The sequence below is a fragment of the Hemiscyllium ocellatum genome, chromosome 10 (assembly GCF_020745735.1).
Source record: "Hemiscyllium ocellatum isolate sHemOce1 chromosome 10, sHemOce1.pat.X.cur, whole genome shotgun sequence".
Classification (NCBI taxonomy): Eukaryota; Metazoa; Chordata; class Chondrichthyes; order Orectolobiformes; family Hemiscylliidae; genus Hemiscyllium; species Hemiscyllium ocellatum.
Window position 1 is genome coordinate 78,660,158 of NC_083410.1, and position 17,995 is coordinate 78,678,152.

The 17,995-nt window shown below is 39.8% G+C and overlaps 1 protein-coding gene across 5 annotated transcripts in view; it reads right to left on the bottom strand.

The window, feature by feature from the left end:
• Nucleotides 1-17,995, bottom strand: part of LOC132819818 (unconventional myosin-VI-like) — a 273,784-nt gene that overhangs the window by 173,275 nt on the left and 82,514 nt on the right. For 4 of the 5 annotated variants that reach the window (XM_060831639.1, XM_060831642.1, XM_060831641.1 and 1 more), the window contains exon 2: nucleotides 1,638-1,783. In XM_060831639.1, the coding sequence (XP_060687622.1) occupies nucleotides 1,638-1,754 (117 nt within the window). In that variant the 5' untranslated portion in view covers nucleotides 1,755-1,783. Of the gene's footprint in view, nucleotides 1-1,637; nucleotides 1,784-17,995 lie in introns of those variants that run through there. The other variant, XM_060831643.1, reaches the window with a different exon arrangement.

Genomic DNA, 17,995 nt, shown 5'->3' on the forward strand with positions numbered 1-17,995 from the left:
TGAACACCTTAAACACCATATCAACCTGCAACACAACTTTCAAAGAACTATGTACATGAATCCTGGAGGTGTCTCCAGACACTACCCAAGGACCTACCATTAATTGCATAAGCCCTGCCTTTGTTTGTTTTATCAAAATGCAATACTTTACATTTATCCAAATTAAAGTCCATCTGCCTCTCCTCAGCCTATTGACTCAATTGATCAAGATCCCTTTGTAATCTTCCTTCACTATCAACTCCACCACCAATTTTGATGTTATCCACAAACACACTAACCATTCTTCCTAAATTCTCATATAAATGACAAACAAGAGTGGACCCAGCATTGAACCCAACAGATCACCACTGGTCACAGGCATCCAGTTTGAAAAATAACCCTCCACCACCCTCTGTCCCCTACTGTCAAGCCAACTTTGCATCCAATCAACAAGTTCTCCCTGAATCCATATGATCTAACTTTACTAATCAGTCTACCATGTGGAACCATGTCAAAGATTTTAGTAAAGTCAGATTGACCATGTCTACCACTCTGCCCTCAATCGTTTTGAGTACTTCCTCAAAAAACTCAAGCGCGTGAGACACAATTTCCCACACACATGTCCACAGGTCACTGATGGTAAAAGGTGTCAAAACGAATACTTATATTTATTTTAGAGTCAGAATCATAGAGCACGGAATCAGACCCTTTGGTCCAACTCATCCATGCTGACTAGACTCCCCAATATAATCTAGTTTCATATGCCTATAAACCTTTTTATTCATATACAACGTTTTAAACGTTGTAATTGTACCCCCTCCACCATTTCCTCTGACAGCTCATCCCATACACGACCATCCTCTGCATAAAAAAATTACCCCCTCAGAACTTTCTCCTCTCACCTTAAACCCATGCCCTCTAATTTTGGATTCCCCTACCCTGGGTAAAAGACCTTCGCTATTCACCCTATCCTTGCCCCTCATGATTTATAAACCTCTATAATGTAACCCCTCAGGCTCCAACACTCCAGCTCATAAGCCCCAGTCTATTCAGCCTCTCCCTATAACTCAAACCTAGCCAATGTTTTTGACTCAATGCCAGGGAATAGAAAGCAGGAAGGTGACATTAGAGCTGTAACATTCTTTAGGTTGTGGTTAGATTTCTGGTCACCATATTAAAGGAAGCATTTGATTACATTGCGTAGTGTGCAGAGGTAACTTAAAAGAACATTGCTCACAAGGGAGGATTTCAGCTCTGGGGAAAACTTGCATGGAATAGGTTGTTTTCTTTGAAGATGTGAATTTGATTGGAGATTCTATTGAGATGTACGAAGTTGTATGGCTCCTTGACAGAGTGAATTGGAGGGAACTAAACCCCTCAACAGAAAATCAAATGATCAGATTTAAAGCCATTGACAGAATGGCCCCAAGGCTACGTCCAGCACCTAACAGGAGAATTACCTAGACTGGAAGCACCACTATGTGGGTTGATCTTGTAACTTGCCAATGTCACTCAATGTTTTGCACATTGCACGTGCAATAATCCGTCATGGGCACAAATCAGCATGAACTTCCCATTTCTTTTCATATTCTCAGGATGTCCCAAAACAGAGAGTTCATTGATAGCCGACGTAAATGACATTTGAGTATCATGCTCACCTTGTTTCTTTGATTCAAAGGTTCAATTGTTAAGGAGTCAACACCAATGTCAATAATGGAACCCAGCTGGAACCCATCCAGGGGATGTGGAGCCCACACAGGCTTCCCGTCGTCCATGTTCACTTTTCTTAACTAACCACGATTCCCTAGTTCAAGAAAACAAAACACAAGCAAATAAGTTTATGCTTTTTATAAACAGTGTATCTGGCAACTAAAAATGGTGTCCATCAAGTGTGATTAGTTTAGAATGGTGTCATGGTCAGTATGGTGGGCTAAATTGCCTGTTCCTGTGCTGTACTGTTCTGTGTTCCATATGCTGTAAGTCTTACTGTAGCACGTTTCAAGCATACAAGTGATGCCTCTGAGCTCCTTGCACCTGAGCTGGAAGGATACAGTGAGAGGACTGAAGGAAAGAGGAAATAACATCATGGAGAAGCACCTCCACAGGTACTTTGAAAAGGCGGCGACAGGGTGAGTTTTAACCAAAGATGATCAAACACTTTTGGGGTGGGATGGGGGTAGGACAGGGAGTTGGTGTTGGGGTGCTCCACAGCTGAAGTTATGTCACAATTTAAAGAAGAATGAATGTTTCAACATAATATTTTCCAATTCAATGGCTTTTCTCTGCAAAATCATAAAGGAGTTATAAACAAAACTGCTTCTTTTGTTTATGAGAAGTAACCTTTTCACTCTCAATGATCAGCTAACACCAAGTTGTTATTTCTAAATCATGGGAACAAGTAAATAATTTTAAAAGTTAAACAGATTATTTTTGATAAGCTGAGAAACATGGTTCCAACAAAATATGTTTGAGACAAAAATGCAGGCGAATTAAAAATAGTGGTGATTTAATAGCTATGGCTTTGGACATTTCCCATACCAATTTATTGACTAAATTACAATTATAATTTGGGAAAATGCAGCAAGTATTAAGCAATATGGGACATAGTTGTGTACATGGAATTTGCTCACAGATCAACCATGAACTCACTGAATGTTGCAGACGAAGTCTTTTAGAAATCAATGTTATTATTGTTAAATTACTGTATAAAATGACTATTTACCATTAAATCATTACTATTTTAAAAATTTAAAATTAGTCAGTTTTAATTATTGCATTTTAAATGATATTGATTGGCACAAGATGATGTCATAAGACAAAAAAATTATCTTTATGTAAAGGGCTAACGATAGGACTGAATAGATTTGTTGTCCCAGCTTGAAATGACATACAAGAGGCATTGTAAAGAAGAAAGGGTTGAAGATGGGGTAAGTAGTTGGCAGGGACAGGGAGGTCATGAGGCGATTGTCAAGGAGAAGGATAATGGTGACAGATTTAAAGGAGAGTATTTATATCAGTCCCAAAAGGTGTACAAGACAAAGAGGTTTCTGCAATATAGGCCTCTGTTTCCAGCAATGTTGAAGTCCTGAATTACAAAACAATTGTTTCCTACTCATCCTAATATGATAAAATTGATTCCTTCATCCAAGTCAACCCTGTAGATAATAAATAGTTTAGACCCACAGATCCCTACAGCATTCCATTAGTCTCAGTTTGCCAACCTTAAAATGACCCATTTGTTCAGACTACTTCCTATTAGCTAACCAGCTCTCAGTCCATGCGAATGTCATTCCAAGCACCATATATGTGTCGTAATCTCATATGTCACATTTAAAAGGTGGTCTTTGGAAATCTAAGTGTACTATAACTACCAATTCCCATTTATTCACATGTTCATTACATCCTCAAAAACATTAATAAACTTATCAAACACAACTCCCCTTTCACAAAACTATATTGACTCTGACAAAACTATTATGATTTTCTAAATGTTCTATTACTCTCCCTTAAATAATGGGTTCTAGGATTTTCCAAATGACAGATGTCAGGCAAACTGCTCCTAGTCTCGTGCTTTTTTTATTTCTCTCTCTTCTTTAACAAAAAGTGTTAAATATTCAGTTTTCAAACCTCCCAGAACCTGGGAACATTTGGAAGATTACAACTACTACATCCAATCTCTGTGCAGCCACTTTGTTCTTTTTCTCAACAAGAGCCTGGGACACCCTATGGGACTGGACTTTTTGTGCTCCGGAGTGGCTTTTGAATCTGGAACCTTCTGACTCAGAGGCAAAAGATGCAACCAACGTATCAGAGCCACATAGAGCAGAACAGGTCATAAGGCATAAATTTTTAAACAGGACCTGTGGCAATGAAATCGTAGAGTTTAAAAAAAATAAGGGCCGGATTGTCCACTGCCAGACACAGTTATTATTCCAGCTCAGATAGAAGCTGTACAATGGGAACCCTGTGTGAATTCTCAACATTGAAGGAATTGCCTGTGCAGTTTAGTTTTTTTTGCTGGGCAATTCCAGTTTAAAATCGGAGACTTGGCAGGGTTCCAACAAACTAAATTACTCAGGAAAAATTAGATGGTTGAATACATAGCCTTACTCCTGAGTTAGTATTAAACTAACCACATACTTACCTCTTTCTGCCAACTACACCACCCTGGACAACATCCATCCACCTATCAGCCCTGCCCCAATCTCCCTCTCCTCCCACCAAGATAGTGACATCGGCACTTGCTGAAACCGGCCTTTCCATCAGTAATGCTGCGATTCTCATGGAGCAGATTAATTGGGATTTTGCCCAATTTTCTACAGTAGATTTGTCAGTCTTTTTACTTCAACGGTAAACATATTATTCAGCTGTGACAAGTTCATTAAAATTATATTCATGACACTACTTCAGTGCAAGGTCTTTGCATAATTGGGATGCAACATGCATGCCAATTGAGAAATGAGATAGAAACAGCTTGCCTTTACAGAGCATCTTTCACGATCTCAGAAAAAATCCCAAAGTGTATTTACAATCATAATGAAATAATTCTTTAGCCATTTTGTATACAGCAAAGTTCCACAAAACAATGATAATGACCAAATAACAAAAAATGCAAATCATCTTATTAGCTATTTTCCTACACTTTCCTTCAGTAAGTCCTAAAAATGGCATTCAACAGAACGCAGGTCTCACAATTGACTGGGAGACAAAGATTAGTCAGGACAGATGTAGAGCTCATTAGTAATATGGAATTTTGTAATTCACTTGGGGCCTTAGACCTCTCATGTGAAAGGCAATGCTTGCAATGCAATCTCGGAAACAAATAACTTGCACTGAAGTGAAACTCAAACCCATGAATTTTTGGCAAGACATAAAACTGCTATTCGGCCACATCTAACACCAGCAAATGAACTTACTATGCTACACATTGATGATGTTCACTGGATTGAGAAGTACTGTGCTCCAGCAGATGTATTGTTTGTATTTCAACTCGTTTTTTAAACTTTGTAATTTTACTCTTGCCATGCCACGACGATTTCAATTTAGTTCTTGCCCTGCAAACTGAATAATTCCAGTCACTAAAGGACCAACTTTAGTTTCTATCTTCTAAAAAGCAAGCAACTTAACTAAAAGTGGCTTTGGTTCTGAACACAGTGAACAAAGATTCACTTTGATGATCCTTAAATAGTGAAGTGCCCACATTGAGCAGAAAGATCAGTCATTCTGCTAGTGTAAAGATTTTTTTGATAAAGCAAACTCTTTACCTGGCTCATTGAATTAACTTGTGCATTAACCCTTTATTCTTCAATAATGAATTTTCTTTAAAAGTTCTTTTATTCATCAAAAGTGAAGCCCTACAAACTGCATTAAACATCAGTTTTATTTTACTTTTAAATACCAATGGGAGAGTTATGCGAGTACATGATTTGGCCCTTCTTTGTTGATAATCTACATGAATGCAGTGAAAACACAGTATTAGTCAAACCCACTGTTTCAGTAGGTTTCCAAAATATGCTGACACCAACAATGGCTGGCTCTGTCACTGTGATCTTGTGGCTAAAACATATGGTTATTGCATACACCAGTAATAGAAAACCTCTGCATTGTGGACTTGATGCAATTAATTTACAAAAATGGATTTACAGTCTTCAAGTTTTGCCTGGTACATTCTTCACACAGCGGGTTGTGATTCTTCACACAGCGGGTTGTGAGTTCATGGAATGCCCTGCCCGTATCAGTGGTGAACTCTCCTTCTTTATGGTCATTTAAGCGGGCATTGGATAGGCATTTGGAAGTTATTGGGCTAGTATAGGTTAGGTAGGATTCGGTCGGCGCAACATCGAGGGCCGAAGGGCCTGTACTGCGCTGTATCCTTCTATGTTCTATGTTCTATTAAATATAGCTTAAATTGCAGTGTAAAAAAGAAGATTTAGAAACAACCCACTAAGGACCAGGCACCGCAAGTTTGCATTTTGCTATTAAAATTAACTGAATTAGACCAGCCATATTCAAGAAATACAAAAATTTGGAATTGCTCAAAAGATTTTGATTTATTAGCTTGCTTCAACTGACCAAACAAACAATTGCAAGTTAGAAGGCCATGTCTACATTCAAGTTTATACCAGAGAGTAGAAGCATAATAGTTACATTACTGGACAAGCAACCAAAAACCTAAATGAAAGAAAATGCACAGAATGCAAGTTCAAATCCAATAATGGCAGCTTGAGAATGAATGGTTTAAGTTGGAACTAAAAGGCTGCTACAAGTAAAAGTAATAATGCAACTGAGAACTTGTCATGGATGCTCAAGTGGTTCAACAATGTCTTTTTGAGAACTAAAGTTGCAGTCTAGATCTCCAGTCTTACATTGATGTTTTTGACTCATTGCTGCTCTCTAAAAGCAGGTTTCCAAGCCACTCAATTCTATGAAACCTAGGAAGACAGCATTAGATACATGGAAGCATCATGACCTCCAGGCTCCCCTCCAAATCGCACTTCACCTTGACTTGCAACGAGACCACCATTCCCTTCAACATCACTGGATCAAAGTTCTGGCAATCCTAACCCAACAGTACGGTGGTAATTTTATTTGCAATACGTGGACTATCACAGTTGAGAAAGTCGGCTTATTAATTACTTTTTAAGGATATCTAGGAATAGGCAATGAATACTGACCTTGCTGCCCACGTGGCAAGAGCTAATTATAAATCACTAGTTCTACGTACCGTTAAAAAACACAAATGAAGCCATGAACTGCTGGTATTGTGAAACCTGTATAGCCAGTTCAATTAGATCTTAAAAATTCCAATGCACTATTTTAAGAACAGGGAGCTCTCATGGTGCTGGTCATCCCTCAAATATTTGTTGAAAACAAATTAACAAGTCATTGACTTCAATATCATTTGTGGGTTTCTTCTATACAAAATAACTGCCAATTTTCATCATATGCATATTTTTAAATCAGGGAAGTGTTTGAAGTACAGAAGCATATGATTATGCTTAAGAGTCTTCAAGAGTTACTGAGAAATCCAGAGCAATTCTGGTTTTTCCAACAGGGAATACACATTAACCTCACTTGAATACCTTACATTCAATGACATTAAATTCAAAAATACTGCTGGAGTTCTCAGAGTTGGAGCTGTGCCACCTACCAGCAGAGCTCTGGTGTACTTCCTGCTGCTTAATCAGGCAGGTCAATTTGGGATTCTCCCTTTAGGATATCAGCCTATCAGCTGATGTGTTGCAAATACTAAAAGTGTCAGCACACACCATCAGGTCTACCTGCTCATGCTCCTTTGATGGCGGTCATGCTGAGGGGTCAGCCATTAATAACAAACCAACGCTCAACAGTTGTTACAGAATCTCCTTAAAAAGGTTTCAAACATGCCTCCAACAGTCTCCACATTTGAAAGTAATCATGCGGAGTGCATTAGGAACTCAGTGAGATACTGATCGAAGAGCCATTATGTATAATCATACTGTAAAAAGAGGTGACCTTTGACACACTGAATCTGTACTGTCAAACTTTACTAAATCTACAGTAATCCCATTTTCCAGCCTTTGGCTCACGGCCTTGAATGTTATGGCATTCCAAGTACTTGCCCAAGTTCTTTTACACATTTGAGAGGTTGTCCACTTAAAACTATTCTCCCAAGCAGCACATTGCTGATTCCCAACACTTTCTGCATGAGAAACAAATGTCTCAAATCCCTTCTAACCCTTCACCTCAAAAATTATGTCCACTTGTTATTGGTGTGCGCACATGCATATGCGCACGCATGCACACAAACAGCTGCTTCCCATCCACCGTTCCATGCCCCTCAATCTTAGAGATCAATGAAGCCCCCTCCCAGCCTTCTTTGCTCTGAAGGAAAGGATCCAAGCCTATCCAGGTTTTTGATATAGTAGTTGAAATACTCTAAGCCAGACAATAGCCTGGTGAATCTCCTCCCAGTGCAATCGTATCCTTCCTATAGTATCCTATAGCACTCAATACTCCAGCAATGGCCTAACCAAAGTTTTGCATCACTTCAACATAAGTGATAAATGGAAGTTATTTATTAACTACCCTATTAATCGGTCTTGCTGCTTTCAAGGATCTTAGGATGAACAGCCCAAGATCCTTATGAACTTCCTAGAGCCATTCATTGAACACTCCTTTGTCTTGTTACTTCTTCCAAAGTGCATCACCTCACAATTATCAGGATTAAATTCCATCTGCCACTAATCTGCTCATCTAATAAATCCATTTACATAGTCGAGTTGCCCAAGATTCTTTCTCACTGCCAATCACCTAACCAACTTTCATGTCATCCACAAATTTACTTAAGAACGCCACCACGTTTTCTACTTAATCACTTCTTGTTTGTAATATAAAGGGACTCAGCACAGATCCCCATGGCACGCCACTGGACACACAAACAGCGTTCTACCACCACCCTGTCTTCTGTCACTAAGTCAATTTCGAATCCAACTTTTGGGTCCCATGTGCTTTTACCTTCTCATCAGTGTCCCACATGAGACCTAGTCAAAAATTTTGTTGAATTCCATTTAAATTATATCAACACACCCGATCACCACCTCAAAAAATTTCATCAGATGAATAAGGTATGACCTCCCTTTGACAAAGCCATGTGACAATCCTTGATCAAACCTTCCCTCTCCAAGTGAAATTAATTTGCTCCTTCAGAATTTTCCCCAATAGTTTCTCTATCACTCACATGAGACTCACTAGTCTGTAATTCCCTGATTTATCTCTAATACCTTTCTTGAACAGTAAAGCCACATATGCTGTTTTTCAGTCCTCTGTAACCTCCTTGCGGTCAGAAAGGAATTAAAAATTTGGATCAAAGCTCCATTAACTCCTTCCAACATATCCCCAAAGCAGCTTCAGATACATCTCATCCTGACCTAGATATTTATCAAATTTTTAAGCTCACCAAATATTGCTTCACTCCCTTTGCTGAATGCTCAAAAAACCCTTTTTCTCTTTTTGAGAATTCTGTACCTACATCCTCCTTTGCCAAAGCAAAGACCAATGCGAAATACTTACTTAACACCTACAAAAGTCCTCCAGCTCCACAGATTGCTCCCTTTGGCCATACTCCTTCCCTGCTTACACTCTTACCCTTGATTACACTTATTTGGAACACAGAACATCTTAATGATTCTCCTTAATCTTACACCAGCATTTGTTCAAGAAAACAGATTCTAAGCAAACAGTGACAAACTGAACTTTCAGTATTAACGCTTGAAATAAAAACATATATAGCAAATTCAATAGGACTCTTCTATATCGATACCTGAGCAGATTTAATACAAGAACACAATACCTACAAAACTTTGTTCTGACTCGTAAACCTGGGAAAATTGGCTGCAATTCTTCAATCTAGGAAGGCTTGATATGAGATGAAGAGAAGAGAAAGTGTTAATCATAGGCTCAGGGTGTGAAGGAGCAAAAGGAGAAATAATGCATTATTCCTCTGGATGTGAAGAGGAAGGAGAAATAAGTTTTGTTTCCTGGACCTGTGCACTAAACAAGTGCAGAAAAAATACTTAAGACTTAGCCTCTGTTTGTATTGCAAAATTCTATTTGGTCCATCATGTTTGTGCTACTTCACTAAAAGAAACCAGTAATGCCATCATTCTGCACTTTTTCCTTCTGAAAAGTTTTTCCACCACCATTTCAGGCTCTGCACTCCAGAACAAAGCAATACAATGGGTGAACAAAAATTGTCATGTTCCCTCTGCTATCCTATGCATTCTTAAAATCTGTCTTGTCCAGTTACTGACTCTTCTGCCAGCAGAAAGCATTTTGCCTCATCTACCTCATCAAATCCCTTGGATGTCAAAAATTCCAGGTCTATTAAGAATATGTGACTTAGTTAAAGCAAATCATTCTGGCATCAAAAAGTTCCAGTCATCTGAAATTGGTAACAGGATGCACCAAAGCCAAACTGCTTTAAAATAATAGTTTGCACATTAGTATTGTGTACACAATACTAACAAGGCAACTCAAACAGAAAGGAATGTCTGTTAGATTTTACCCAGACACCTCACATGGGTCTGCACACAGAGATCGAGATAGTCTCTCTCCACAAATGGTCATATAATGGTACTCTGGGGCAGACAGCCCGGGTTCAAATCATACCTGCCCCAGAAGTGCGTTATGAAGTGACTGAATTGCCCGAACAGGTTGATTAAAAGTAACGGTTTTTAAAAATGCTTACAGTGCAGAACCAATCTATTCAGCCTATTGTGTACATGCCAAGTCTCTGAAAGATCAACTCAGCTAGTCGCACTTGTCCACCTTTATTCCATACCCCAAAAAGGAAGATGGTGGCACATGTTAATGTCACTCAACTAATCCTGAGGCCCAGACTGAAGCTCTGGGGATTTTTTTCCATTGTCACCACAGCATTCAATTAATAAATCTGGAATATAAAGCTAGTGTCAGTGAGACTAATTATTCATTGTAATAAAGGCCCAATCCAGTTGACTCAATTACCATCTGAAATTGTCTTCAGTTCAAGCGCAACGAGAGACAAGTAACAAATACTGGCCTTCCACAAATGCCTACATCCTATGTTAGGATGAAGAAAACAATTCTGCAAATTATTTCCATCAGCCTAATTATCCAATCCTGTTTCGAAGGCCACAACTTGTGTGCAGCACAGCGGCACAGTGGTTAGCACTGCTGCCTCACAGCGCCACCGGGTTCATTTCCCGACTCAGGCGACTGACTGTGTGGAGTTTGCACGTTCTGCCCTTGTCTGTGTGAGTTTCCTCCTGGTGCTCCGGTTTCCTCCCACAGTCCAAAAGATGTGTGGGTCAGGTGAATTGGCCATGTTAAATTGTCCGTAGTGTTAGGTAAGGGGTAAATGTAGGGGTATGGGTGGGTTGCGCTTCAACGGGTCGGTGTGGACTTGTTGGGCCGAAGGGTCTGTTTCCACACTAAGTAATCTAATGTAATCTAATCTAACTGAATTTGCTTCCATCACATTCACGGTCTAATTTCTGGATCCTGACTAACAAACTCTGTCTTTTGTTGCTTTGTCATTCAACTTAAATTTGTGTTTCTCTGGCTCTGAAGCCTTCCCCAATGGGGTTAAATTCTACCTACTTTATCCAGGTCCTTCAAGACTATCCCATCAAATCTCCTCTTACTCTTCTCTTGTTCTGGGAGAACAGCCCCAATTTCTCCAATTTATACACATAACTGAAGTCCTTCATCTATTCTTACAAACATTCCCTCGAATGCCTTCCTTAGTATGTGCTGCCCAGAAAATGGACAGAATACTCCAGTGGAGGCTAAATATATTTTTTGGTTAAGGTTCAGAATAAATTGAGGTTTAACCATTAAGTCAGAATTCTGTAGGCTTTAGGTGTCTGTCCTTGCACTTCCTCTTTAGAGCCATACACTTGGCTTTCCTAATTCTTCCTGCTAAAAGACTTTGTTTCACATTTCATCATGTCCAGCTGTCCTAACAATGTGACTATGTCCTCCTAACATTCATCACAATCCTCCTCATAGTTCACAACACTTCCAATTTTATATCATGTGCAAATTTTGAAATGATGCCCTGTACACAAAAGGCATTACCCACAACAGTCTGTGTTATGTAGAAAAAACTGAATCAAAATCAGTTACACATCAACTGGCTTTACCAACAGATATTCTGGCTTTTCTTTCTTAATCCAGATTGAGCTAGGTGTCTTAATTGTATCCCAGAACACAGATGAAAAACTTTTCCATCACCTAAGTCAAATTAACCAGTCAGCAGTAGGCAGAGTTTATTCTTACACCTTTCATTTTAACAAAGGTGATTTTATTTGCAATTAGAGTCCTCTGATACCATTCATTCTTGATCATCAGTAAAGTCATAGAAGGGTTATCATAAGACCATAACATGCAGGAGCAGAGTTAAGCCATTTGGCCAATCAAGTCTGCTCTACCATTCAATCATGGCGGATATATTTCTCAACCCTATTCTCCTGTCATGTCTCATAACCTTTAATGCCTCACTAATTGAGAAACTATCTATCTCGGTCTTAAAAACACAATGACATGGCCTTCACAGCGTCACCATCCTCGATTCCTCACCTCAGCTCGAAAGGATCGCCTCCTCACTCTGAAATTGTACCTTCAGATCCTACTCTCTTCTACTCATAGAAACATCCCCACGTCCACTCTATCCCAGCCTCTCAATATTCTGTAAGTTTCTACAAAATTTCTCCTCTTATCTTTCTAAATTCCACTGAGTAAAGACCCAGAATTCTCAACTGCTCCTCAAATGACAAATCCTTCATTCTTGTAAACCTTCTCTCAACCCCCCTCCAATGCCAGCACTTCCTTCCTTAGATACAGGGCCCAAAACTGCTCACAATATTCCACATGCAGTCTGACCAGAGCCTTTTACAGCCTCAGCAGTACATCCCTGCTCTTACATTCTAGTCTTCTTGAAATGTATATTAACCCTGCATTTGCTTTCCTAACTGCCAACTAAGCCTGCATGCTAACCTTGAGAATCCTGAACTAGAACTCTTAAGTCTCATTGTGCTTCAGATTTCCAAAGCCTTTCGCCATTTAGAAAATAGTCGACACCTCTATTCGTCCTGCCAAAGTGCATGATCTCACACTTTCCCAAATTGCATTCCACCTACCACTTCTTTGTTCACTTTCCTAGCATGGTCTGCATCCTTCTGTAGCCTCCCTACCTCAACACTACCTGTCTCAATCGTTGTGTTTTCTGCAAACTTTGCAATAAAGCCCACAGTTTCAGATTGCTAACATGAATAGTTGTAGTCTCAATACTGACCAGCTGCAGAACACCACTACTCATCAGTTGCCATCCTGAAAAAGAAAAACCCTTTGCCCCCACTTCCTGTCTTCTGCTGGTCAGCCAAACCTTCATCCATGCCAGAACCTTGTCCCTAACACCATGGGCTCAGATCTTATTTAGCAGCCTCCTGTGCAGCATCTTGTCAAAGGCCTTCTGGAATTCATTTGTCCAACTTACTCATTACCTCCTCAAAGAATTCTAACAGATTTGTCAGACATTACCTTCCCTTAATAAGCAGTGCTGACTAGCTCTATTTTACCATGCACTTCCAGGTACTTCACAATCTTACCCTTAATAAGGGACTCAAATCTTACCAACGACCAAGGTCAGCCTAACTGGCTTATAGTTTACTGTCTTCTGCCTCCCTGCTTTCTTGGCAATTGACAATTTGCTCGTCCTCTGGGACCCTTTCAGACTCTAGTGATTCCTAAAAGATCACCAATGCCTCCACGATCTCCTCAGCTATCTCCTTCAGAACACTGGGGTGCAGTCCATCTGGTCCAGGTGATTTATCTGCCAGCAGGCCTTTCAGCTTCCCCAGCTTCTCCTTCTTAGCAATGGCCACTATACTCACCTCCGCCCCAAATCTCTTGAAGCTTAGTATGCAACTGCTGTCATCCACCATAAAGACCAAAGCAAGTACCCATTCAGTTCCTCCAACAATTTTTTAATTCCACATTACAATTTCTTCAGCCTCATTCTCCCGCAGTCCAATGTCCAATCTTGCCTCTCTTACTTTTTATGTATCTAAAAAAAACTCTTGCAATCTTCTTTTATGTTAGCAGCTAGTTTACCCTAACATTTTGTCTTCCTTTCTCTTACTGCTTTTTAAGTTGTCCTCTGCAGGTTTTTAAAAGGTTTCCCAATTCTCTGGCCTCCAAGTAATCTTCACCATATTGTGTGCTTTTTCTTTTGCTTCTATGTTGTCCCTAACTTCCCTGGTCAGTCAATTTTACCTCATCCTCCCCTTATAGTGTTGCTTCTTCGTTAAGAGGAATTTCTGCTGTGGCTCCTGAATTACCCCCAGAAACTCCTGCCATTGCTGCTCCACGGTCTTTCCTGCTATTCTTTCCCTGTAATCAACTCTGGTCAACTCCTGTGTTACCTTCACCCATTTATAATACAGTTACATCTGATTCAAGTTTGTTGCGCTCAAACTACAAGATGAATTCAATCATATCAAGTTTAACAAAAATCTGCTCATAGCAGTCAGTTTGGGATCATTTGTGGTTCAAATGTGGACAAACGACTGAGGTCAAGAGGAGAGAGGAGAGCGATTTCCCTTGACTCTTGGCTACATTTTACCAAGAAAGGAGTCTGAGTAATAATGGAGTCAATAGGAATTGTAGGAAGTAAAACCTCCATGGGTTGCAGTCATACTTGACATAAAAGGAAGACAAATGTGGTTACTGGAGGTCAGTCATCTCAGCTCAGGACATTTCTGCAGGAGTCCCTCAGGGTAGTTTCAACTCCTTCATCAAATGATGTTCCCTCCATCTTAAGGTCAGAAGTGGGTCGTTTGCCAACGATTGCACAAGGTTCAGCACATTTGTGAATCTTCAGATCCTGGAGGAGTCCATGTTCAAATGCAAAAAGACTGCAATAATATCTAGGTTTCATCTGACAAATGACAAGTTACATTTGTCCCATAAGTGTCTGGAAATGCCAATTTCCCATTGAGAGAGAATCTATCCATCACCTCTTGATATTCAATATAATTCCTGTTGCTGCTTTGCCTGCCAACATCCTGGGGTGGAAAATGTCAGAAATCACATAACATCAGATTATACTTCATTTGAAATCACACGCCCTTTCATCGGGTAGAGCGAGAGAGAAGCACACAGAATTTATGGGCAGAGAGATCAAAAGATCATACAAATGGCATGAGTGCAGTGTCAAATAATAAGTCTCTGCAGGTGACCAAGAGAGTGAGATGGTGAGAGTAAAAGTGTCAAAAGCTAAATAACAAGCAAAGGGATGATCTATAAATCCAATTAAATGAAGCAGAAAAATAATTAAAAATTAAAAATAAGGTGGTGCTTGGAGACAAACCAAAATGACTGGAACAACATGGAATAAAAACAGAAGCTGCTGGTAAGCCCAGCAGGTCTGGCAGCATCCGTGAAGAAAAACCAGAGGAAGGGTCACCGGACCTGAAATGTTAACGCTGATTTTACTTCACAGATGCCACCAGACTTGCTGTGCCCCACCCTCACCTCCAACAATCCTTGCCTTTGCTCCTGATTTACAGTTTTCACAGTTCTTTTGGTTTTTATTTGACTGGAACATCATGATAGGTATAAGAGTTGCATGCTGAGGGTCTAAGCAAAATAATATGTAATCCAAAACTGTACAAACTAATTGAGGTAGAGAGATCATAACCACTCAACAAGATAACGGTGTCAAAACAGGTTCACCTTCCATACACAAACCTTAACAAGATTCTTGTTTCAGATTCTGACTAACTGTGAAATTTAAACAGTTTAGATTATTTCAGAACTTCAGCTCTCAGGACGTTCTGTTGTTCTTCCCTTTCTCTCTCAAAACGACATACTTCAGGCTGACTGCATATCTAAAGTCAGATCACTAACATTTCCATTAAAGCTTTATTTAAGAACAAACTTTGATAAAGAGTTTAAATTACAAAAGAGTTTTTGAATATTGATTAAAGTGTTAAGTTAATTATATGCTATCATTCACTACAAAAAAGGAGAAAAAAAAACGATGTGCATTGATATAGCATTTTTTACAATGGCCAAATGTCTCAAAACACTTTAGAGCCAATTATGCACTTTTTAAGTCTGGACATGGCTATTAAATGTGGCATAATATGCACACCATGCCATTTGCGAGAGTTCAACCTAATAAACAGATAATCTGCTTTTGTATTGTTGACTGAGGGATAAATGCAAATCAGAATACTGGGAATATTTCCCTGCTCTTCTTAAATATTCCATTGAAACTAATTTGAAGAGGAGCAGGGAATTATTCCTAGTATCTCAAGCAGGCAGATTGGATGCCAGTTTAAAACATGGCACTGTGGAGCATCCTCTCATATTACATTGGATTATTTGCATTGATCTTTTAAACTAGATTACTGAAGTTGTAATTGAACCTGAAACCTGTAACACGACAGGCAAGATGTATCAAGTGAACCACAACTGATCAAGTTGTATCATGGTTATCTAACAGTACAATTGGATCTTGATGAACTGGGCCAATGGGCTGAGGAGCAGCAAATGGAATTCAATTTACATTTGTAAGGTGTTGTAATTTGGTAAGATAAACAAAGGTAGCACTTCTATAGTTAATGGTAAGGTCCTAGGGAGTGTTATTGAACAAAACAGTCTTAGAGATTCAGGTTAGAGTGGTGGTGGCAAAACACAGCAATTTAGACAGCATTCGAGGAGCAGGAAAATCGACATTTCGGGCAAAAGCACTTCATCAGGAATAGATGCCGATTTTCCTGCTCCCCGGATGCTACCTGAACTGCTGTGCTTTTCCAGCACCACTCTAATCTAGAATCTGGTTTCCAGCATCTGCAGTCCTTGTTTTAACCTAGAGATTCAGGTACATAGTTCATTGAAAGTTGAATCACAAACAGACAGGGTGGTGGAGCAAGCATTTGGCACACTTGCCTTCATTGTTCAGATGATTTGACTACAGAAGTTTGGGTATCATGTTGCATTTGTACAGGATGTTGGTGAGGCCATATTTGGATTACTGTGCATAGTGCTGGTCACCATGCTGTAGGAAGATATTTTATTAAATTGGAAAGGATGCAGAAAAGATTTACAAGGATGTTACAGGGAATGGAGGGTTTGAGTTAAGAGAGGCTGGGTAGACAGAAGTTTTTTCCCTGGAGCATAGAAGGTTGAGAGGTGATCATGTTAAACGATTAAATAGGAATTTCTCTCTAGACATTAATGTAATATTGAAGAGTTAAACTGCAATGACTAAACATTATGGAAGTGGATGGGGACGACAGTCGGGCAAGAATGCAAATGACCGCCACTCCATTTAGACAGTCATTTGCTACTACTCCCCCTGCTATTATGAAATTGAACTATCATTCAATCACTTCCATTCAGAAATGTTTTCTAGCCATCCCCTGAAGCTAGGTATGTCACATACATTTCCCAAGACAATCACTGAGTCAGGAAATAGTTTGCATAACATTCCCCAGGATTAGGGCATTAGCATTATCTTGGAGGATGATCTCATCCTACCATCATACTTTGGGGTAACATATGACTTTTACTGAGGGATTGTCTCAAGTGGCATGTGACCATGGGGAAGTGGCCAGAGTATCTGTAAGCATGGCCAATTGACCTGCATAAAAGGAGATGTATTTTCTTTGTTCAGGGCCTCACTGACTAAACCTCACACACCTGAGAAGAGGGTCAAAAGGGGGGGGGGGGGGGGGGGTTCACATAGCTTGTACAAGCTTTATTAAAAACTTTAACTGTTTGCAGAAGTGGGTGTATGCAAATTGCATTTCATGTGTGAAACCTCAGGAAAAGAACCCAATAACCTTAGAGTTTTATAATATCATGAGGAGCATTGATAAGGTGAATTGCTAAGGTCTTCTCCCTCGGGTTGGGGTATTCAAAACTAGAGGGTATATTTTTAAAGGTAAGGTGAGAGGAGGAAGATTTAAAAAGGGACCTCAGGAGCAACTCTTGGAGGCAGCGGGGCATCAGCTGTGGTGGTGGCAGTGCCCAGAGCACGGCCTCCTGGCTGCAGTACATCAGGAGCAGGGACTCTTGGCAGTGTGTTAGTGGCTGCTGCAGCAGCAGCAGAACCGGGGTCTCCTGGGGCATCAGTTTTGTCATTGCTTTATCTGGAGCAGGGATTCCTTGAGGCCTGTAACACCTTGCAGAGGCTCCGAGCAAAGTTTGAAAACCAAATTTGACAGAAAGAGAATTTGATTTAAGTAATTCCTTCTTATTGCTTTTGTAACTCAAAATAGCACCAGATTGTGGTGACACAACACTTTTCACTACTTGTGAGACAATGAAATCATTCGTTCATGAAAGGTTTAGGAGAGATGCGGATTAAACACAGGCAAAGGGACTAATTTGGTTTGGGAAACCTGATTGGTGTGGACAAGTAGGACCAAATGGTATGTTGCCATGCAGTTTGACAATAATATTAGTATAAAGTTTTATTTAA